General features: G+C 57.6%; 2 protein-coding genes across 2 annotated transcripts in view; both read right to left on the bottom strand.

Moving 5' to 3' along the window:
• Nucleotides 1-219: 219 nt before the first annotated feature.
• Nucleotides 220-3749, bottom strand: LOC119040630 (protein FAM209-like). Its single transcript, XM_037133653.2, has 2 exons — nucleotides 1633-3749; nucleotides 220-621 (listed from the first exon to the last, which is right to left on the bottom strand). Exons 1-2 carry the CDS (start codon nucleotides 1882-1884, stop codon nucleotides 358-360), a joined length of 516 nt encoding a protein of 171 aa, XP_036989548.2. The 5' UTR covers nucleotides 1885-3749; the 3' UTR covers nucleotides 220-357.
• A 341-nt stretch (nucleotides 3750-4090) lies between these two features.
• Nucleotides 4091-12822, bottom strand: part of RTF2 (replication termination factor 2) — a 28256-nt gene continuing 19524 nt past the window's right edge. The window contains exons 6-9 of the mRNA XM_037133652.2: nucleotides 6959-7072; nucleotides 5553-5607; nucleotides 5391-5468; nucleotides 4091-4553 (exon numbers count right to left, since the gene is read on the bottom strand). Coding sequence (XP_036989547.2) covers nucleotides 4378-4553; nucleotides 5391-5468; nucleotides 5553-5607; nucleotides 6959-7072 — 423 coding nt within the window. The 3' untranslated portion in view covers nucleotides 4091-4377. The remainder of the gene's footprint in view (nucleotides 4554-5390; nucleotides 5469-5552; nucleotides 5608-6958; nucleotides 7073-12822) is intronic.

Genomic DNA, 12822 nt, shown 5'->3' with positions numbered 1-12822 from the left:
TGTTGGGCACAAACAGTTAATAATATAAAGATATCGAGTATGAAAATGATGCTAACGACTTACTCCAAATTTCCTGCACCCGGTCCCACAGGGGCCCTGGCCTCTTGACTGGGCAGCTCACGCAGGCAGCTGTGTCTGAGACACGCTCCTCGTCACCCACAGCTCTCCGGGGAGTGAGGAAGGCCACAGACACAAGATGAATGGCTGTGGTGGCCGGTTTCACATTTATTTTTTCAAGGTTAACAACAGGGGGAAAAAATCTCAAATTTGAGATTTTTCTTCAGAATAGGTTTATTGGTTTGCATATCATTTGTCAACACTCAACTTTTTCTGTCCTACTTCGATACACAAATCCTTTCATTCGCATTCCTCTTCGCCCCATATCTCATATATCGTAACTTTATTTTGCGGGTCGGAAGGCACCTCGAAGATCGGGAGCTTGAGGTTATTGCCGTTGGCCGCCGCGTCCTTCAGGTGCCGTATTCTGGACAGGAATCTCACGAGTTCCATTTCGAGCTGGTGTAAGGTGGTGATCGTGAAGTCTTTGCTGGGGGAGGCGCTCTGGTTTTTCTTTAGTGGAGCTCGCCCCAAACAGCCTCGAAGGCCTGGAGGATTCTTTTCCTGCTAAGAAAGACACTCGGGGTGAAGAATGCCATTGGCTTTGGGTTTTGACCCAGTTCCAACACAGGAGGGGTCACCTGAGAGAAGGCGGTTCTAGCATGGCTCTCGCCCAGGGGCTGGCCCGCTGTCTGCTTTTGTCAATAAAGTTTTATTGGAACCCAGCCCACAGCCACGATCACTCACTTGCATACTGTCTGGGGCTGCTTTCAGACTGAAATGGCGGAGGTGAGTCATTGCAAAGCTGAAAATACCTTCTACGAGGGCCAACCCTGCCCCAGCCAGTCTGGACAGGCTCTGGGATCCGCGTGGCAGAGAGTAAGCTGCCAGGTTCCTGTCTCTCTCTCCTTCTAGAGTTAGCCCTGCGGGAGGAGCGGTTACCTTTCGCCCCCTCCCCTCCCAACAGGTCTCTACCTTCCCTTGGGGTAATGATATCATCTCCACTCAGTTCAGCGACCGGTAGTAAGTCAAACGCTAGGGAAATTAAAAATCATCTGAGAATAATTTCGACCTGAAACATGCCAAGTTCTTCCATGTATCCTCCATTTGCAAAAACTCACCTACCAGGCTATAATACTAAGCCAAGGTTTCCTACACCGATCACAGAAGGTGGCCTTCCACGGTCAGCCCCAACCCAGCTGGGTCTGGGGACTAGTTTTCCCGAAGGCTGTGTCAGGAGAGGAGTCTGCCAGCGTTTAGCAGGGCCACTGGGCAGGGACTCGGCGTCCCAATTCGTCCTTTAACGGTGCTGCTGTAACCAGTGGCATGTCCGTTTCTCCGACTCTGAGATTTCTGAGACAGAGTCCATGTGGACAGAGAATGACTCCATCTTGCCCATCAGCGGGTTGGGCATTGTTCCGCAACCCGAAAATTCACTGGTTCGACTCCCGGTTGGTCAGGGCACCTGCCTGGGTTGCAGGTTCAGCGGGTTGGGGGCGCTGAAGAGGCCACCGACTGACGTTTCTCTCACACACGGATGTTTGTCCCTCGTCCCCCTCCTGCCCCCACACTCACCTTACTCTTCTCACCGTGTCCTCCCCGAAACTTGAGAACCGCGTACAGCGCCCCCACGAACAGGAGCCAGGGCCACTTGCTGGTGAGCCAGCCCGGGGCGTGCTCCGGGAGCCCCTGCCTGGTCCGGAAGTGCCCCCCGCAGGGCGCCTGGCCCTGGGGCTCTTTGATGTTCCCCCTCACGGAAGAAAACATAAAGGCACAGCCGCAGGACAGGCACAGAGGCAAGAACAAGAACCATGTCAGCGTCCGCATGGCGAGCAGAGGTGGGGAAGGAGGCTGCTCATGGTGGGTCTGTCCGCCCTGGCACCGGGAGACCGGGTGCCTGGGGCTGGGCCCCGCGTGATGTCACAGAGGCCACTGTGATGGGGGCGGGCGGAGGGTGACAGGCCCACAGGGGCCTGGGAGGAGGGGACATTGGCAGAGGCAATAAAAGAGAGGCTGGGACAACGGGTGCCGTCTCCTCACAAGGCTTCCTGACCCCGGGGCCGTGGGCCGAGGCCTGCGCTGGTCTCGAGTCTGCTGAACCCGGACGAGGGACGTGGTGCTGAGTGCATGGCGTGTGCCCCTGTGGAGCACAGCCCAGTGAGAAAGATATTAAACCGCAGGCCACATGTGGGGAGCCGTGGGTGTGCACTGTTTGGCTTACATCGTTTCTAAAACTATTAACTTATGTTTAAATGTTGGGGTATTTTAACCGAAAAAACCTAGATTTCTGGCTCCTTTTGAAAATATGAAAGCTCTGAAAACAGTGGTCCCAATCGGAACCGCCCGTCTAGGTGGTCATGTGCGCGCCACAGTCCCCACCGTTCCCTACCACCTCCCACTCGTCGATTTTACCTGAATGTGCAAGCCTGGGTTAATTAAGGGTGGACTTCATTAACGTTGGGGTTACCGCAGCGGGCCTCAAGAGCAGGGGTCGGGTTACGCAGGAAGGCTTCCCTGAAGGTGGCGCTGTGGTTGAGCTGGAAGGACAGTCTGGCCAGACGACACCCGGGCACGCGCCAGGACCCAGAGGAAAGACCCACCTCCAGGCCGCAGCCGGAGCGAAACTGGGGCTCACTGGCCAGTGTCTGAAACCATCAGCTTCCCCCAAGGACGTGAAGCAAGAAGTCCCAGTTCACGGAACATGAGGCTTGTCCTTGTTCACCAGGTCATGTGACTCGGAGGTAGTCCCCAGGATTAAGACGCTCCCTGAGTATAATGAAGGGACCACAGGGCCCCTCCCCATTCCGTGCAGCCCTGGGCGGCCACAGGGTCCGGAGAGACCCTTTGAAATGGCAGGGGAGGGTGGGGACTTATTTTGGGCTGCACAGCATCGCCTGCTGGGGACAGCAAGCTGTCTGGAGAGGTGAGGGGCCTCCTGCAGCAGACACCTGGGCAGTGAAGTCAGCCCACCGGCCCCGGGGGACGGGACTGCTGTTTGGGCCGCAGGTGGCCTGGCACCTGGCTTTGGGCTGAAGGGCGTGCCTGTGACCTTCAGGGGCTCAGCCCTGAAACTGGGACTCTGGCCCAGCCTGTCCTCCACACAGCCCTGCGGGGGCCCTTGTGGGGGCCCCTGTGGGGTGGGCCGGGCTGCACCTTCCCATGATAATGTAACAAACTGGAAAAGCTACAGCTAGTTAGCAGTTTAACTGGGCTGCATAAAAACTTTACCAGGGAAAGAAAATGGTTCATCAGGCTTGTTCTGGAAAAGTCTTCAACAAACACATTGATGTTAATATAATTTTAATTAAAATGCTTCTGTGTTCATGTCAAAACATCCTCAGGGCCAAACTTCCCATCACGTGAGGCACAGAACCCAGAGGCAGAGGGAGCCAGGCTCCTCTCCGCCCCGACCCCGGAACCCTCCGGGGCCTCGGGCGGAGCCCAGGGCGCACCCCCCTCCTCTGACCCGCGCCCCACCGGGTAGGGACAGCGCCCTGGGGCTGCCGCAGAGAACGGGCCAGGCATCTCCCTCGACGCCCGCCTCCAGGGAGCCCTGGGGACACCGGGACTCCCGGGTCTCGCCCAGCAGCCCCGCAGGAAGGTTGAGCAGCCACCGACACCAACACACATCACGAGTAAAATGCAATGATTTTAGGTACCAGCCCCTTTTGTGTCCTTTACTGAGAGGAAAAGCGGAATGTGTGTGAGGTCACGGAGTTACTTCCGTCTCTCAATTTTCTTACAAAACACGAGTGGAAGATAGACGAACAAAAACAGAGGCGAGAGAAAAGGCAGGCTGGCTTTATTTTTGTATCAAGTTGCTCAACTCAATCCCTCCTGTCTTCAAACTGATAAACTATGTCCCTTCCCTCCCACCCCCACCAAGTACCTGACCCTGAGTCCCGGCCTCTCAGACGCTCCTGCAAACAGACCTGCGGGCACAGTCATCTCAAGTTCAGCCTCACTCGCCTACTTAATTAACTGCTGGCAACAAAACCGCTGCACGTTAGTCAAAATGAGCCAACCACACAGCCACAAGGCATCCGGGACCTTTAATGACTGAGCACAGACGTGCAGCCAGCGCAGCCTTCTGGGTCGTGGACGGAGCTCTAAGTGGGGGGAGAGGGCAGAGGGGCCAGCGTGGTGGCCCAGCAAGGTCAACCTGCCAGCCACCCACCATGCTCCTCAGAGAGTGACCACGCTGGCACCAGGGTCTGGGGGACAACCTGAGGACCCCATGAAGAGGCCCTGACCCCACTGGTGGCCCCAGCACCTGCCTCTGTGAGCCCCAAGGAGCCTGCGTGGGGGCGTGGCCGGGCTTCAGAAGCAGTAGGACGTGTGGGTGACCCAGTGGGCCGACTCCTCCTTGGAGCGCTTGGCGGAGCTGTGGGTCGTGAAAATGGACTTGTAAGCTTCGGACTCCTCGCTGTCGGCGATGGACCTCTTTGTGGCCGCACCAGGAGGCTTCCCGACTTTTCCAGAAGGACCCCCGTTAGCTGTGGGGAAGTGAGAGCAAACAGGGTTGAGACTAAAGACCCCTCCAAATATGAGCTTCTCAAGAGGGGAAAAGCCAGTCAGTCTGCTCCTCCTGAGAGTTTCCCCCTCCTGGGAGGAAGGCTGGGATCCATCTCTCCATCACCGACTCCCAGAAGAAGACAAGGTTACGACAGCTAAGTCCATCACTTAATCACACCCACCACCTAACCGCAGGGGTGAGCACGCACCGGCCCAGCCCTGTGACTGGCAGGCGCCGGAGCCTCCTCAGCGGGGGTCTGGCCGGCCCGTTTTTCCGAGGGGGGCTGAGTGATCACCCCCGGCCGGGCGGCTGCCGCATGCAGAGTGGGGACTGGAACCCGTAACCACTGTGGATGCTGCTCAGAACACAAGACCACACACCCTCTCACCTGCTTTCTCTCTGTGAAAATAAATGCTACTTTCGGAGTTAAAGGCAGGGAGTTTTGGGAGCGATGCACTGAATTCTGAGCTGCATGCTGAACGGCTCTCCGAGAACTTGGCCGAGGCAGGTGGGGAGCAGGAGGCCCCGAGGGCCAGGTGCCGTGCGCACAGGACCCTGGCCTCGGGGGGCTGGACGACTCCCCCGCCCGCAGCTGGTGCCTCGGCCGCAAGTGTGTGCTCGACGGGGAACCGCACAGGCCCTGACAGGCCTGCTGCAGGGCACAGTGACTGGTTTCTAGTCCCCAGGGAGCTCCGCGCACTATGGAGACGTGACTCAGGATTCCAAGGTCCCCAGCTCACGCCCACAACACTGGCACGGCCAGCAGGGTGTCCAGCTGTCTAGGAACGCAGCTGCCTGCGGGCCCCGGGGGACCCACCTGCGCTCCTGGAAGCCGGGGTGGTCTTCTTGTCCTGCGAGTCGGGGCTGGGCTCTTCAGGCTTCTCTCCGGACGTCCCTGCGGGCCCGTGGAAGGAGCAGAGTCAGCACCACGGACCTCGCACACGGCCCCACAGCCGGTTTCGCTGCAGCGACCTCTTACCTTCACTGACGTCCGGTTTGGACACCGTCTCTGCCACCTTGGGCTTCTTTGCTTTCTGTGGGAAGAAAGGGCGGTCGGAGGGGTGCTGGCGTCAGCCCCCAACCAGGGCCCCGAGTTTCCAGTTACGTGCTCGCCCCACACAGGAGTCCCTCTGTAGAGACCCGCGTGAGTTCCGTGTTCCAGAAATCACCTTCTCAATGTTCAATGAGGAGGACAGACCTCCGCGGTCACTGTCGATGCTGACGGTGCACAGCACACAAAGGAGCAGTCAGAGGGACATGACACAAGGCTCACTCGGGCTCAGAAAGCCCCGTGGGGACGGATGGGCCTGCACGTCACCCGCGCCTGCAAGGCTGTGAGAAGCTGCCAAACCGCCCGGACGTTTGTCTGTCTCCCCACCAGGCTCTGGGGCTTCTGCTGAACGGCACCCCAGCCGTTCTCCTAAACTCTGGCTGGGCTTTCAGGCAGTGGGAGTGTGTCACCCTTAATAGTTATATCGGGCGGCAAGACTAACAAAAAGGAACCAATCACCCCAAAACCACACAGCTTGTTAGAACTGCTTCAGTCACAGAAAGGATACACAGAACTTGTTCACTCGGAGAATTTACTTTAACAATGCCATTTTCCTACGCAGCCAGAAGAGGGCACTACAGACACACAGGCGAATTATTTCAGAAGGTCCCCATCTCCAGTCGAGGCGGGGAAAAGGGTCCTTCTCCGGCAGCAGCCTTGAACTTACGATAGGTGCGTAGTGTGATTTGCAATGCTTGTATCAGACACAAACACTGCTGCTCATGCCACACACACAGATCATGTTCAGATCTGAGGGCAATGCCCAGTCCCGAAAACCCGCAGATGCCCTCCGAGCCCTGGGTCACAGGAGAGGCTGTTCGAAGAGCTGGCACAGGACGGAGTGGGGAGGCCAGGCCCTGCCCTTCTCCAGCTGCGCACACGCACGGGAGATGCTGTGACGCCCGGGCAGCAGTATCTAAGCGCGGGCCCGGGGCTCCGCCTGGGGCTGTGCGGCGGGGGCCCGGGGCTCCCCAGGGGCCACACCTCGGCAGGAAGCCTGGGGCGGGCAGAGGACACCAGTCACAAGGGCCCCCTGGCTGGTTAATTAACACCCACACGGACATCTCCAAAAGCTTCTGCTAAAACACCACTTTCCCCCTTCAGTGCTTTTTAAAAACAGAGCTTGACCAATGAAGAATAAGCACATCCTTTTCGGTAACTGTCCTTTGTCAAAACTATCTCAAGCTTTTCTTTCCCCTTGTCTTTTTGCTCGATGGTAACGAAATCACAGCCATTTAGAAAATCAACCTGGAACGAGTGCGTGTGTACAGATGCTTCCGCCCCACCCCCGCCCCACCCCCGCCCCGGGAGGCATGCACGCGGGGCGCCCTTACCTTCCCCAGCCGGGCCCGCAGCCGCCTCTCCTCCATCCGGCCCTTTAGCGCTGCCACATCCTCCTTGGTGCCATTGAGCACGATGATGTCGTCCTCCCCGAAGGCGGCCCCGCACTGGAGAGAGCAGGAGAAAGAGGAGCGGTCACCAGACTGGGCCACTGCTCTCTCCCAGCTGCAGCCCCTCGGGCACCTGGGAACCCGGCCGCTGTCCCGGCCGCTGTCCGAGGGCTGGGCCGGCCTCGGGCCTGCTGCCTCAGCGGGGTTACCGATTCTGCCTCCAAACCCATTCCTTTGGGGCCGGCTCCTTTTCTGGGTGGGTGGGCCACATTCTCATGACAGCAGAGATCTTCCTTGGACCCTCACCTCCTGAGGTCAGGGCCCCAGAGAAGGCATGCGAACTGTGCGGAGGGGGGCCCACAGAGTGCTCCCGCAGGACTCCTCTGGAGAAGTAGCTGCGTTCAGCCGTCACGAGGGACCCAAAGGGACGGGCAGCCTGTTCTGCGAGAGGAGGTTCCCCGGGGGGGCTCTGCTTCGGGAGACTGGGCAGAGCCTGCCACCAGGGGCACTCTCCGTGGAGACCGCAGGAGAGGCACCAGTCAGGTGGCAAACCTGGCCTGGGGCGGGGTGGTGGCCTCGGCCAGCCTCTTGGGCCCACAGCAGGACGGGGTTGCGCCGCGCCCACCGGCTCTGTCGGCCCGGCCCTGCCCCTCCCTGGCTGCTCCGGGCTTCCCGTGGCCTCCTTCCAGCTGTCCTCACTGCCCCTGTCCTTTGGGCCAGCGGTCAGCAGTCCCCTTCCTCTAGGGGTGGCTGTGCAGCTGTCCAGATGTGAGCACGGACCCTGCTGGGCACACTGCGGCGCCCAGAGCAGGGTTTTGAAAGCCGAGTCGGCCACTGACAACAGAACGGCAGAAGCCCCTCACACTAAAACTCAAGATGTCTCACTCTTTCTCTTCCAGATTCTGAGGATCCATGGGTACCAGCCGCACGCCTCGAGGCCCCGGCAGCCTGGACCTGGACACAGGGCACGTGGCCCTCCCGATGGCCTCGCCCCCGGAGTCAGGGTGGGACGGCCCACCCTGGAGGGCAGGGAGACGGGCTGGCACAGCCTTGGTCCAGGCCGAAGGGCAGAGGTCACGGGGAAAGGGGCTCGGCTGCTGCAGGGCGGCTGGCCTGGCCTCGGCTTATCAAAGCGACACTCGGGCACAGTAAGGAGCAGCAGGTGTCCCGCAAAGGCACCTTTCTGTGCAAGCTGTCCCCGCACAGCCACACTCTAGGCAAACCCTGCCTCAGTTTGCCACTTGTAACTTCGACGTCGTGACCTACTCCTAAGACAGAGGACTATATGGTGGCTTTAGAAGTTTTGACAATACAGAATATGTTTATCATACATTTTTTAAAAAGCAGACTAGAAGACTAGAACCTGCGTACTCCTGTCCTCTGGATGTTAATTGTTTTAGGAAAAGAGGAGGAAAAAAGGCCAGGAGGGAAGTGAGGAGCGAACAACGGCTCACACAAACATGGGGGGCGCCTCTCGTCCGCGTCCTCACAGACGGCACCGGGGACTCCAGATGACGGCACTCGCCCCTGACCACAGAGTCCCTCTGTCACAGCGTGGGCATTCCTGTCACGGTGCCCCGTCAGGTCCCAGAGGAGGGCTCTGTGGCTCAAATGAATGAAGGGGTGTTGACCTTTAAGACAGGGGAAGGGGCTGTGTTTTCATCTTCCTCAGGGCTGCCCGTGGTGAGCCGGGGGTCCTGTGTTCTGTGGTCACTCAAACAATTCCTAGCTCAACGAATGGGAACGTGGCCGAAAAAGAGATACTATTTCAAACCAGGATGCAAGGGAACAAAAATTCAAAGCCAAAGGGTTCCCTAAAAGGTCATGTGGACTTTACAATCCCTGCAATCTGGGAGAAGGCCCATCACTCCATATAATTTAAAGGAAAAAAATTTATGCTAATCCAAAAGGCAAAAGACAGCTCTTTTTGTCTTTTAAGAAGCACCGCCCCCCTCCTACTGCCTCTTTTGTAAATTACATGTATATGCCCCATGTCCATCACATTTGTTAAGATTTTCACGTAAACTTTTTAGTTGGATCAGGTCGATACGTGAAGCCCGACAGCCCCGTTGGGGCTCTGCAAGTGGACAGTGGCGGGCAGGCAGTGCCCTCGTTCTCCGCTTCCCCTTCTCTCGCTGTTTGGCTCAGAGCATCTTCCTCCTTCCGGGTTCAGGACGTGAGCTAACAGGGGAGCTCGGCACCCGGCCCCACCCCCGGGGCAGGCCCGCAGCGCCCGCTGCTTCCTGCTTCCCAAGCTGGCAGGGCAGCCTTTCCGATGTGAAAGGACCTGTCCTTCCCTGGACCCTGCCAGACAAATGAACCCCTCTACTCACGGGATGCACACAAACTCCCCCAGGGGCTCCCCGCTGAAAGGCTGCTTGAAGCTGTTTTTACACAAAAAGTGTACACGTCACCCCCCACAGCAAAGTTGCAACCCCATAAGCTTGGAGAGCCTGGATTCTTTCTGCCCTCTGACAAATATTTCCACGGCAACAGGTGTCCCGAGTCACCCACAAGCAGGCGAAGCCAATCTGCACTCATGTGACTCGGTGTCAAGCTGGGGCGTCCAGACACAGGGTGGCGAGTCCCCAGGGTGCGGTGTTCACGTCCCTCGGCCTCCCCCCCGCAGACGGGTCTGCTGGAAGCCCAAAGAGAATGCCAGCAGGTGAGAGAAACTTTCGTGCCTGAACAGGGAAGGATGTTGAGTACCAATGCCCAGCGGTGCCAACCAACACAGGCGAGGCTCCGTGACTGGTGAGCAGACCCCACCCCGCAAGGTGCGCTGGCAGGCTGCACGCATCCTAGTGGAGCTGGAGGTCGGGGCAGGCTGAGCTGACGCGTGTCCCTGAGATCGCGCCCTCTGGGCACACATTGGCACACCTGGATTGTGCCAGATGCTATTTAGGAAGCAAGCCAGATTTTAAATAACCTTTAATTACCCCTTTCACGGAAAAGGGTCAAACCACCAAACCTGGCTTCCTATTTTCAGAAGCACCTGCAGACACCGGCCCACAGCAGTGGGATCTCCCCCGGCCTACACTGCACTGCACGAGAACCGCCCGGCGGCCGGCCCTCCGGGCCTGGCGTCTTCTGCTGCCATGAGGGTTTGTTGGTGAGTCACCCGGCCCTGAGGAACTCCCCTGAGAAGCCAGAGCGGCAACTCGCTTCCAATCTACACGTCGGAATGAAGCAGAGTGAAGTCCTCCAGGGACGAGAGGGAACAAAACCCGCCAAGAGACTGTTCATGTGACTCGGGCTGCAGCCACAGCAAGAGGAGCAACTGATGGGAGGAGAACACTCGGGCCGTGGGCAGGACTCCACGCGTGGGACCTGAAGGGCATCTTTGGGTAAGTGCTTGTTGCCCCTGCAGCGACCGGGAGTGGCAGAGCCCGGGCAGGTATCAGTAGTAAAATGAGGCTTGTTTTTCTCCACCTCCTTTATGACCCTAAACTGGAAATACTGGAGTATCGGTAACACTGCAAGGCGCAGGTGAGGCAGGCATCTTTTTCTCTCAAAAACAGTCCTCATTTTTTGTTTCAGCCAAAGGAAACAGCAGTGGAGTATTTTCGAGTATGAAATCAGTCAGAATTCACAATTTTAAATGCCACTGTCTGTCCACTCTGCACGTGGGAGACAGTGACTAAGTCCACCTGAAGCCCCGCCCAGTCCTTGGCTTGCACTTGTGCTAATAACGATGCTGTTTTGGTCCTGGTTGTTCTGGGCAGACAGCCGAAAGGCCCCCCGCATGCTGAAGGGGCTGAGAGAACGCAGACGCGTTTCAGGAACAAGCAGCTGTGGCTGGGACGGCTCTTTCCCTGAACGGGACGCTCTCTTATTACAGCGCAAACAGCTCAGGACAACAGCGTGTCACCTTGCAGGGTGCTTTTGGACAGCATTCTGAGCCCAGCGCCCAACAAAAATAACAGACACAAAACTTTCATTGCTACAGTGGCCTATTTTTTTTTTAGGACGAACACACAGTATATGGAGAGAGCAGCTGGCGTTCCTGGCCTGGAGCCACCCTGCTCCGGCGGTGCCTCGCCCCCCAACCCCACACAGCGCTGGGCAGCCCCACGGCCAGGCCCGCTGGGAGGCTCCCCCCCCACTCCTGCCCCCACCCTGGTGTCCCTGGAAGGCCCTGCACCCCCACCTGGAGAGCAGGAAATGGCCCCAGCTGTTTGATCCAGTTCAGCTAAGAACTGGAATGGTGCAAACAGTAGTACTCTAGAAAACACGGCATAATATTTAAGTTTGTCTTTAAAGATGCCCATTATCTATTTACTCGGGGCGGGGTCATTACCTTTTAAAAACCTGTGCAAAGGACTCGTTTCTGTGGGATGCTGCTGACTCCCATGAAACGTCTCCACAGCAGAGGAAGCCCTACCACAACAAAACTGGACCGCTGCTCTCGGGGGAGTGGCGGCGGCATGCCCAGTGGCCCTTGGGGCTTCGCTGCAGGGCAGGGGAGGCCGCAGAAGACAAAGACAAGACAAACACACCTTCAGGCGCTAGTTAATTAGGACAGTGACCTGTTTTGAAACAACTCCTTGAAAGCATTTTATGCCTGGACAAAACCATAAAATGTAAAACAACTCCATTCGGGGAACCATAATCGGGCACTAATCCTGTTACTGCAGAAATTCTAGCACTACAAAAAGGGAAAACATGTAAACAGCATCCTTAACCGTGAGTCCGGTGACTACTTCTACTGGAAGGGACTCTGGCAGCCCTTGGACGTGCGTGAGGTGAAGGCACAGCCCTCGAAGCGTCCTCACTCCCTGCCCGGGAGCCGCCTACCTGCGCCGCTCACTGCGTAGGTTTCATGGCGCTCCCCTTACTTGGCTGCCCAGGTGGGACCAGAGCAGACTGCAGCCTGGGAAATTTAATTTAAGGGCCCATGGCACAGGGGGAAAGCCCCGAAACGCTCCCTCTCTCTCTCTCACACACGCACACACAGCAGTGACTCAGAACCCATCTGTGACTGGACCCTGGGAGGCTGGGCATGCGTCTGGTCTGAGCAGAGACCGCATGTCTGCTCAGGGGACATGGGGCTGACCGTCACTCTCTCCAAAGCCTTCAACATAGACGTATATTGTGACTGCAGCCTTTTGTGGAGGAAAAACGTAGTTCAAAAACCAGCAGGCCTGAGCTTCTCTATGAGCTGCCTAGTCCCCTCATACTTGGAAAATAACACAAATTTCTTGGAAAAGAATTGAGTGACAGCAAGTCACGTCTCACACCTTCACTACGGCTACAAGGCTGACTTCCCAATACAGAAACAGACAACAACAGTATCACCAAGAACCAAGGCTGGGAAACGTCTGCAAAACCGAAAAGGGCGCTTGTCACTCCTTAGAAAGGAAAAACCACCGGCCCACAGAGGGGGTTCTGCGGTGTCTCTCGTTACCCGCCAGACACTCTGTGGCAGCAAGAACTGGGCCACACATTCGCGTTTCACAGCGGTGGGGTGCCCTAGGTTCTGTTTACAAAGCTGGCACCCTGCTTCTAAGAGTCGAGGTGACCCTGGGCTGGAGGGAGGGCCACGGGGGCACTGAGCGCCTGGCTCTAACAGAACCGGAGGTGGGAAGGCTCCGCCCACCCCCGAGCCAGTCTCGGCATCAGGGAGGGTGAGCACGTAGCCGGGGTTTACTCTGGGGGACGGTGGATCACACAGGAGACCTGTCCTCAATACTTAAAAACCACCGAAAACATCTAAACCCCCGGCTCCAGGGGTTACATGGGTGGGATCTGCCACTGAAGCGGGGAGAATGTTTCCGTGATGGGACCGGAATGTTTTACTCTGACCC

The sequence above is a fragment of the Artibeus jamaicensis genome, unplaced genomic scaffold, assembly GCF_021234435.1.
Source record: "Artibeus jamaicensis isolate MK-2021 breed Jamaican fruit bat unplaced genomic scaffold, CSHL_Jam_final contig_685, whole genome shotgun sequence".
Taxonomy (NCBI): Eukaryota; Metazoa; Chordata; class Mammalia; order Chiroptera; family Phyllostomidae; genus Artibeus; species Artibeus jamaicensis.
The sequence above is the reverse complement of the archived record's forward strand: the minus strand, read 5'-3'. Positions and strand labels throughout refer to the sequence as shown.

What these genes read in the sequence shown, in the direction of transcription:
- LOC119040630 (XM_037133653.2), bottom strand. Translation starts at nt 1,884, where the DNA reads ATGCGGACGCTGACATGGTTCTTGTTCTTGCCTCTGTGCCTGTCCTGC. An exon ending in GACACGGTGAGAAGAGTAAG is followed by an intron (nt 622 to 1,632) that starts GTGAGTGTGGGG and finishes CTTTCTTAGCAG; the next exon opens with GAAAAGAATCCTCCAGGCCT.